This window comes from Diaphorina citri, unplaced genomic scaffold (assembly GCF_000475195.1).
Source record: "Diaphorina citri unplaced genomic scaffold, Diaci psyllid genome assembly version 1.1 scaffold906, whole genome shotgun sequence".
NCBI classification, from domain to species: Eukaryota; Metazoa; Arthropoda; class Insecta; order Hemiptera; family Psyllidae; genus Diaphorina; species Diaphorina citri.
Window position 1 is genome coordinate 116,632 of NW_007378337.1, and position 9,915 is coordinate 126,546.

The following is a 9,915-nucleotide window of genomic DNA, read 5'->3' on the forward strand; positions in this document are numbered from 1 at the left end:
GAGCAGACCAGCTTAGTCTGGCTGGGGGACTTTAAACAGGGAGCAGACCAGCTTAGTCTGGCTGGGGGACTTTAAACAGGGAGCAGACCAGCTTAGTCTGGCTGGGGGACTTTAAACAGGGAGCAGACCAGCTTAGTCTGGCTGGGGGACTTTAAACAGGGAGCAGACCAGCTTAGTCTGGCTGGGGGACTTTAAACAGGGAGCAGACCAGCTTAGTCTGGCTGGGGGACTTTAAACAGGGAGCAGACCAGCTTAGTCTGGCTGGGGGACTTTAAACAGGGAGCAGACCAGCTTAGTCTGGTTGGGGGACTTTGAACAGGGAGCAGACCAGATTAGTCTGGCTGGGGTACTTTAAACAGAGAGAATACCAGCCTGAAATTTCCTTTACGAAATACCAAAGGATGATTGCGAAGGGCATCCACTGGGAACATTTGGAGCCAAAACCCAATGTCAGCCCAATGCAATCACCCTAGTTAGGGCTGATAGAGAGGCTGAAGAAAAACGCCGTCTGTACACGGGAAAAGGCGGAGAGAAAGAAGAAGAATATAAATAGAATGAAACTTACCCAGGCAAATGCTTGGCAATAAACGTGTGATCATTGAAGATGTGTAGCTTGGTTCCCTTCTTACTCCATCTGTTCTGCTGACGTAATTCTATCCTATCCTTGTTTCTTCTTTGATTTCGGAACGATAAGACCTTGTAGCAATCTAATCGAATGATTTTTTTATTATTATTATTATTATTATTATTATTTATGACTATGTATAATACTCACAGTTCTAAATGCTGGATAGTAGAGTGCGGACACGTGGTCTCAGTTCTCACGTGACATTGCTTGTGACATTTCACGTGACAGTCACGACACTCGTAACCTTGCTTCCCCAGACGTCGCGCGAGAGGTTTGCAACACATCTGACACACCGTGCCCCTGCGGACACAGCACAACGCAGAGAGGTAAGTTTTGTTTATTTATTTATTATTAGTATTATTCTGGCTGGGGGACGTTAAACAGAGAGCAGACCAGCTTAATCTGGCTGGGGGACTTTAAACAGAGAGAATACCAGCCTGAAATTTCCTTTACGAAATACCAAAGGATGAGTGCGAAGGGCATCCACTGGGAACATTTGGAGCCAAAACCCAATGTCAGCCCAAAGCAATCACCCTAGTTAGGGCTGATTGAGAGGCTGAAGAAAAACGCCGTCTGTACACGGGAAAAGACGGAGAGAAAGAAGAAGAATATAAATATAATGAAACTTACCCAGGCAAATGCTTGGCAATAAACGTGTGATCATTGAAGATGTGTAGCTTGGTGCCCTTCTTACTCCATCTGTTCTTCTGGGCGAGGGACAGTGGAATGAGATAGTGTCTGAAAATGATCAGGTGGTTCCGTTAATCTTCGACTTGAATCACCAACAGATTCGAAGTCCAACGCCCTAATGGTAAGATCACACTCTTTGGCATCGTGCCAAATATTTGTCACTTTTTGTTTGTCATGTATTTGCCATCAAATAATCTTCATAGGCAGACATCACAAATGGAAATGTCACCTAATTAAATGCAGCTTTCGTCCGCTGGCATCTTCAAAGGGAATTTAGCTAGAAAAAAAAAAAAAATATGTTCGCAGGTTTGACTCACTTTTTAACTCCGTTCTCAAGAGTTTCCAACACAAGGGTCGAGGCTTCGTTGAAATAAGTCCGAGTGGAGGCCCCACTCACTCCTGATGCTTCACTTAGGCTGGAACGCGCGGAGCCCTCCCGTAGAGGCCCCACTGAAACGAGGTAGAAAATGAATTATTTCTAGCCAGCCTAGTTAGCGTACCTATTCATTAGTTCATTCAATCTAGATTTAGGTAGACTTGAGAGCAATAAATTCTTCGGAAAAATTAAAAAAAAAAAAAAAAAAAGGTTTCGGTGCCGCTGTATTGGGGACCGGATGACAACTGCTGGTTATGATACTGAGAGCCATGGAGAGGGGAAGTGCCGGAGAAATCTATACGCGGCGGAGCCAACTTGTCGGTCGCACCCGACTGTGAAATCAGAACCAGAAGACAAATACAGTTGTAAAATAAACCAGAGTAGAATAAAATATAAATAGGGTGGAATGGGGTAATTTTGTGAAAGCCTATGTATCGCCTCTATTCTCCACCTAAGACTTTCCCTTATTGTATTATAGTATACAAATAAACAGTACAAACAACATACAATAGTTTTTTTTTCGAACTAATTAATCAGGGTGTTCATTTACTCTAATTGTAATATGTGTTTCCCATAATATGTCAAAATATATGAGACCTTGGTGGGGTAATTTTGTGAAAGCCTATGTATCGCCTCTATTCTCCACCCAAGACTTTCCCTTATTGTATTATAGTATACAAATAAACAGTACAAACAACATACAATTTCTTTTTTTTTTCGAACTAATTAATCAGGGTGTTCATTTACTCTAATTGTAATATGTGTTTCCCATAATATGTCAAAATATATGAGACCTTGAAATAGGATAGTAAGTTAATGTAGAAATAAACCACAACTAATGAAAATTATTCTTGACTATTGTCACTCTGTCCCCATAGGACTTATCCAAACCTAGTCGACCTATATATCAAATTAAAGGTCTTTTTACCAGGAACACGAAAATGGTGGTGCAAATTTTGTCCAGGGTTAATCTCGTAAAAAATAATAGAAAGTAAAAAGTTACAAAGGAAAAAGAACAAAAGTGGGACGAAAAAACAATTTTAATGAAATCTCTGATGAAAAACAAGGTTACCTAGGGGTAATAAATTAGGAGAAGTATCTTGAGAATTTCAGCGGTTTAAGTGCTTGTTTACATGAAATGCAATGAGGTGATTGGATATCTAGCTAAATATTTTGAATTCAACTTTGAATGACGGGCTTTCAAGATTGTACAGATAAAAGCTAATTTGGAATCTAGAACGAAAACTATTGCTCTATTAAGTCTATTAGGTGGACATGCAATCTAGGAAGGAAAATTGATGCAGGAAGAAATTACCATAGATTTGGCACAGACAAAATTCTACCTATTATTGATTTTATGAAATTCTATTCATTACCTACAAATTAGATTTTATTAATATTCCTAAGATAAATAATTGAGGCTAATGATAAATAGGTACCTACCTAAGAGTTAAAAAATACTTGGATAGAAATGTTCTAAAGTCAAATAGAGAGTAAAAAGATGAAATGCGAAAGAAATTTTTGTTCAAGGGACCCGCCCTTAAAGAAAAAGTTATACTGAGCTACCAACTACATAGACTTTAAGTCAAATAGAGGGTAAAAAGATGAAATGCGAAAGAAATTTTTGTTTAAGGGACCCGCCCTTAAAGAAAAAGTTATACTGAGCTACCAACTACATAGACTTAAGAACAAAAAACTTTGTTGACGCTTCATGGAGAAGAAGGGCACAAGTCTGGAAGTTATGTTTTTGGAAAAACGCGGTTAAATTTTTTGGTCATGAATACCTTCGAATGTGAAGTATGTTTACAAATCAGATATCTGCGTGAAAATCGTGTTATCGAAATGAAATTTGGCGAGTAGCTAAAATTAGGAAAAAGGCCAGAATCCACTCCGAACCTTCTTCTCAGCGAAGACTCAATAAAATTATTGATTTTGTTCTTATTTTTATTTCTCGTCTGTACGGACTTTATACCTCGTAACCTTTACAAATTTTCATCAGTAAATGGTCAACCGTGTTAACCACTACACCACTGTGGCTGGTGGATAAACCTTACATAACCCAACAGCCTTACAAATTGGGTTAAGCTTATACGAATTTTGAAGTTGGATTCTGATACGGATTACTTCAGTATTGATTCCACAAGATAATCCACACGAAATATACACGTTTACGCTCCACAAGACACAAGATATAGGACGCGTTTACATTCCACAAGATCACCTTGATATGAATAAAAATACGTAGAAGGTAGAAGTGTACCTCATGTTCCACAGAAGAGATAGAATTGTGAATATTTTATTACAAGGACCACCCTTTCTATTCACAGGTAATGTTTGATAAGATGATAAGTAAAGAAGGCATACAATAATAATTTAAATAAGGTAATGGATGCATTACTATCCACAGAAATTTAAATAAAAGTTGGATATTTTTTCAAACGAAAAGACCCCAAGTTTACGAGTGAAAAAACAATGATAGAATAATAAAATTAGAAATATTAATGGATAATAGATTTACATCAGGAATACTTACAAGATGATACATATCGACTACATGTAAATACCTAACTGATTATTCAAAATAGGTAATTGAAAAACTTAATTTGACTTTAAATTTTTAGTCCTACTAATGCAATGTAGCACTATTTCAGCATTTTCCATCTAGCACTGATAAAAATGCCTAAGCAGTCAGCCACTCAGTCCAAAATTACATTACATAGAATTAATAATAATATAAGGCCGGCCACTCACTATCAAGTACACCTGATCAGGTCCGCCTGTCAGGTCTACCTGATGAGTACACACACTAAGAAGTAGACCTTATAGGTACGGCTGAAAAGGTCCGTCTGTCAGGTCTACCTGATACCTGATGAGCAGTGGTCATTGAGCACAAACACCATCAGGTAGACCTGACAGGCGGACCTGATCAGGTCTACCTGATAGTGAGTGGCTGACCCAATTACTTATAAACATAGGAAAGTAAAAAAAAGACCAATGATCCCAAGCACACATGCTTCATGCAAGAAAAAAATTGTTCCAGAGCATAACAAAAAAAGTAATAGCAAAACAATGAGCGAAAAAATCATGTTCAAACCTCCTCTGTCACTTCGGCACTGATCGAGTTTTCATCAGTGGGGGTCGCGGTCATATCGAAACATTTGACCTCATGCCAGATTCCAGAGTCGTTTATCTCCACCTGTGATTGAACAGTGTCGTGGGACACGTTATGGGGGAGGAGGTTAGTGGAATCCACACAACACACGTTAGGTCATGGGTTAAGTTAAGCACTGGAGATTGTGAGCGTCAAACACTCCAGGGATGATAAAGAAACTGTTCAAATACAAGGTCTTATAGTGTTTGGATCTTTAATATCATGGACACTACGAAAGCTTTATTAAAGAACGAAACGGTATTGCCAAAAATCAAAAAAATATACGCTTTAAATTGCCGAAAAAACTAGCATCCATGTCCCCCACCTACACCAATTTTGATTTGTATCTATCTGTAAAAACCGAAAAACCTACCTACCCTGACTACCAGACTTATTTACGAGTCTCTACTCTCTACCTTACGTACCCAAAAACTCACCAAATTAGGCCGTTCATTATGCTTTGCATCAAATTTATTCCTCGAAAAATACCTTCTGTCCCGAAAAGTAATAGTATTCTTCCAAAGAATCAGAAATAAAAAAGCTTTCCCGCTTTGAAAAATAACCTCTTTTCCTAAAAAGAATACCGGTAAATTGTTAATTGAAGAAGATGTCAAGTTAGACAAGTTGAAGACCAAGGGGCAGAATTGCAAAAAGGGCGTACCTGGTAGGGTTGCGTCGAATGGTAGAAGGGTTGCGGTGGTGGCTAGAAAGGGTTAAATCATTCCGGAGTCAGGCAAAGGTAGAGGGAGGGAAGCAAAACATGAAAACAAGAATCGGAATGGGTTAATTTTATGGTTTGAACAAGGGCAAAAAATGAAAATATCAGGCTGCTTTTAAATTTAAATACAGGGAAAAAACTCAGTTCATTGTAAATTATGCAATGCATGTCACTGCAGTATCCGGCATTCATCTTCAAACATAACATGGTTGACAGAGTGTTAATGCAATTGTCTCGAGTTTGATTTCCAGGATCGGCAAAAGAGACAAGTATTTCGATTACAAATAGGTATCTTAACAAGTTACTTTCTCCCGTATTGTCGTCGAGACCATTATTGTATAACTTGTAATCAGCTTAGCCTCACGAGGCTAATTCAGCCAGCAGGAGCGTTCCCAGTTGGTCACACGGTCACCCATCCAAACACATACCACACTCAACGATGCTGTACTTTTTTTTGAGCTATCGTCACTTCGTCTCAAGTTTTAGCAATATTCAAGTTTTTGTAATAATAAAAAAAAATAAAAAAAAAACAGACACATATTACGACCTACCTATTATTACTTCACCTATATCTACTAACTTTTTTTCAGTGGGTTTAGACTGCGGGAGTAAAGGGACTTTTCAGTCTCGTTCTGGCAGTATAAGCAGGGTATATTCTATTCTACTCACTCTTTGAACACTATGGATAATGAGGGTACTCTTGTTGTTGTTATTGTTGTTGTTCTGGTTGTTGAGTTGTTGCTGTTGTTGATTTCGTTTCAAATCCCGGAGGGCTGACTCGGCCACGCCATTTGTCATATGGTCTGGAAACAAGTCAGGAATAATATGTATTAGTCAGCCTAGTTAGCTTGGGGGGTAGCGCGTTTGCCTTCTAAGCGCTAGGTCGCAGGTTCGACTGCCGATGCCGTCCGGGACGAACTTTATCCCAAACAGATAAAGTTAAATCTCGGAATGGCATTCTCTAATTCCGTCCTCCTTCTCTCTTCGATTTTGAGACACTAAGACTTCCGTTGTTACAGTTCGCCCTATTAAACCTTTTAAAAAATGTAGGGGCGTACCTAATACTTCTAATTTAAATTAGTCAGCCTAGTTAGCTTGGAGGGTAGCGCGTTTGCCTTCTAAGCGCTAGGTCGCAGGTTCGACTACCGATGCCGTCCGGGACGAACTTGATCACAAACAGATAAAGTTAAATCTCGGAATGGCATTCTCTAATTCCGTCCTCCTTCTCTCTTCGATTTTGGGACACTAAGACTTCCGTTGTTACAGTTCGCCCTATTAAACCTTTTAAAAAATGTAGGGACATACCTAATACTTCTAATTTACAAATGTCAACTTCAAAATGACACTATTTTTTTTTTGGACTCGAACTGCAGCCCCTTAAATTACGAGAACTTTTCTACCTCTGATCTACTGAGACTGTAATATGACAACTCAGTGGTGCAGTTGTTAATGCGTTGGACTTTGGATCTGGAGGTTGGTGGCTCGAGTCCAAGTCAAATCATAAAATTTATCTAGGTGTAATTTTCGGGGAACGATATTTGTGACAAGCATTTAAATATGCTTAACACAATTAAAAATTCCTTTTCCTTTTCAAAAAAAAAAAAAAAAAAAACAAAACACAGAAAAAAAAAAACGGTAAAAACCCCTTTTCCCCCAAGGTGAACCTTCTATGAAGAGGAACTGAAAAACCAAACAGACCAGAAAACTTCATAAGACACTACTCTGAGATCTGGATTTAGTAGTTTTTCGGCATCGGCAGTCTGACTATGGGTAAAAAAAGTATTTTCCAATAGCTAAGGTAAGGTAGGTAACTAACTACCTACCACAAATATGGTTATGAGTTACGAATTTACTTGGACTCGAGCCAGCAACCTCCAGATCCGAAGTCCTCACTGAGGTTGATTAAGTCATTCTCAATCATATCTGTATTATTATCCTATCAAATGTACGAGATTTTTAGAGACTACTGATGCTACTTAGGGTATAATACATTAGAATAGAATATACAATACGCCTTGTTTATCCTGCCCGAATAGGACTGAAAAGTCCCTTTACCCCAGCAGTCTAAACAAGGTCTCGTACCTATATTTGATGGGTTAAAAATTATTACATGTATCAGTACCATTGCTACCAAAAGAAAAGACATTGCTTCACTTGAAGAAGAAAAAAAAAGTAGAGGGTAACGGATCTTTTGACTTTTTAGTCTATTGTTTTACCTCAACGGTGATAGTTCCAGACACGGAGTCTGCCTCATAGGGTCTGGCCTGCAGAGAGATAACCTGTCGCTGATGTATCAGTACCATTGCTACCAAAAGAAAAGACATTGCTTCACTTGAAGAAGAAAAAAAGTAGAGGGTAACGGATCTTTTGAGACTTTTCAGTCTATTGTTTTACCTCAACGGTGATAGTTCCAGACACGGAGTCTGCCTCATAGGGTCTGGCCTGCAGAGAGATAACCTGTCGCTGGGATGGGTTCAGTAGGAGCTCCTCCACACTGACGATGGCTAAGCCCAGGAACTTCCTGCCTTGCTCCCCGGTGCCCACTTTATCGTACACCTCGAACAGCACTTCCAGAGTGGAGGGGGTCACGTCACTGCAATGCAAACAAGGTTTCAAGATGAGTATTCGGGTGGTTTTTATTATCCCAATCGAATTATAGACTAGGGTTGGATTTCACCAACATTTTTTTTTTTTTTTAGCAGCCCTTAGAAGGCCTGTTAAGTTCCATTTGATTAGTATAGGCTTAACAGGGCTGTTAAGCTAACAGGCTGTTGGGGGCTAAAAAGTAAGTTGGTGGAACCCACAGTAGGTCATAAATTATAAACCTTTTTGTTTGAAAGAGTTTTAACGTCAGAGAACTAATGTACTTATAACTACAAAGGTCTTTGATGGATGTTTTACCCTCCATTCGGCGAAAAGCTTAAATTGTATTTCGGTACCGCTTTCACATTACTTCAAGGCACATTCTTTTACATCCATGCGTATCCAAAAACGGAAAATTCGGGTTAGAAAATTTTCGCCCTGACCGGGATTCGAACCCAGCACCTCTGGGTTGAGAGTTAGTGCTCTTTACCATTCGGCCACAGAGGTGGGCGACAATACACTTACAAGAGGAAATGTTCATCCCACTGCGGACTATTGGTGTTGACTTTGACAGCCGTCTGGTTTTTCTGCGGAGGGTCATCGACCTCTATCACACAGTAGGGCTCTTGGCAGCCCTTCTTTAGTCCAAGGTCATTGGCCTTGAGCACCTTGACTAAGAGACGCTTGTCAGAAGCATGTCGAGACGATGGAATGCTGTTGAAATGGGTCATCTGTAGGGACGAGAGGACAAGAATACCTAGAATATATTTCGTATAATACCTAGAATATATTTCGTGTAATATACTGTGTGCTCTGGACGGAACTTGGCCTGACGCACTTCCGTTCGCCTAGGTAGTAGAATAGAATACCTAGAATATATTTCGTGTAATATACTGTGTGCTCTGGACGGAACTTGGCCTGACGCACTTCCGTTCGCCTAGGTAGTAGAATATTCAGGATGGATCACTCACCATGCTATCATAATGAACAGGCAGCGTACTACCGGGTGGTTCATGATATCGTTTCAGTCGGGGACACGACGCGTACTTGAACAGATTCAAATGTACTTCAGTGGTTCTCATGGCGTTGGTAATAATGTCCGCAATAACGTCTTGCATTTGAGACTCGTCCAGACCGGGGTTCTTAATACTGCCTACAGGCGCCAGGAGCACTTTGATCTGAAATGTAAATTATTTTATTTTTCAAAGGGGTTCGATTCCCGACCAGGGCAGAATTATAATACGCCCGTTTGACTGGGGGAACAGTAAATACGAAGTCTTATCGTCCCGAAAACGAAGAGAGAAGGAGGGCATGATATAAGAATAAGAAGGCCGTTCCGAGAACGAACCTGACTTGTTTAGGGCGGGCATCATTACTCCTAATAAGTGTAATATCTTATCAAAAAAACAATCAACAGGTAAAGGAAAGTATTTTTTTATGTATTATTATTTTTATGAATAAAAAAAAACTAGATTTAAAATTATTATTTTAAATTGAAAAAAAAAAAAAACGTAATTTTTATTTTTCAAAGGGGTTCGATTCCCGCCCAGAATTATAATACGCCCGTCTGACTGGGGGAACTGTAACTACGAAGTCTTATCCTCCCGAAAACGAAGAGAGAAGGAGGGCATGATATAAGAAGGCCGTTCCGAGAACGAACCTGACTTGTTTAGGGCGGGCATCATTACTCCTAATAAGTGTAATATCTTATTGGAAAAACAATCAACAGGTAAAGGAAAGTATTTTATTATGTATTATTATTTTTATGA

General features: G+C 39.4%; 1 protein-coding gene and 1 long non-coding RNA gene across 2 annotated transcripts in view; both read right to left on the minus strand.

The window, feature by feature from the left end:
* The window catches only part of LOC103512977, a gene marked incomplete at its 5' end in the record, with an annotated part of 40,005 nt that overhangs the window by 9,170 nt on the left and 20,920 nt on the right, over positions 1–9,915 (minus strand). The window contains 8 exons of the mRNA XM_026826302.1: positions 776–928; positions 1,259–1,366; positions 1,636–1,772; positions 6,233–6,366; positions 7,228–7,243; positions 7,958–8,156; positions 8,672–8,877; positions 9,118–9,332. Coding sequence (XP_026682103.1) covers positions 776–928; positions 1,259–1,366; positions 1,636–1,772; positions 6,233–6,366; positions 7,228–7,243; positions 7,958–8,156; positions 8,672–8,877; positions 9,118–9,332 — 1,168 coding nt within the window. The remainder of the gene's footprint in view (positions 1–775; positions 929–1,258; positions 1,367–1,635; positions 1,773–6,232; positions 6,367–7,227; positions 7,244–7,957; positions 8,157–8,671; positions 8,878–9,117; positions 9,333–9,915) is intronic.
* Positions 2,716–3,906, minus strand: LOC113468960. The gene is made up of 2 exons (XR_003392528.1): positions 3,274–3,906; positions 2,716–3,170 (listed from the first exon to the last, which is right to left on the minus strand). It is a non-coding gene; the product is annotated as an uncharacterized LOC113468960 (long non-coding RNA).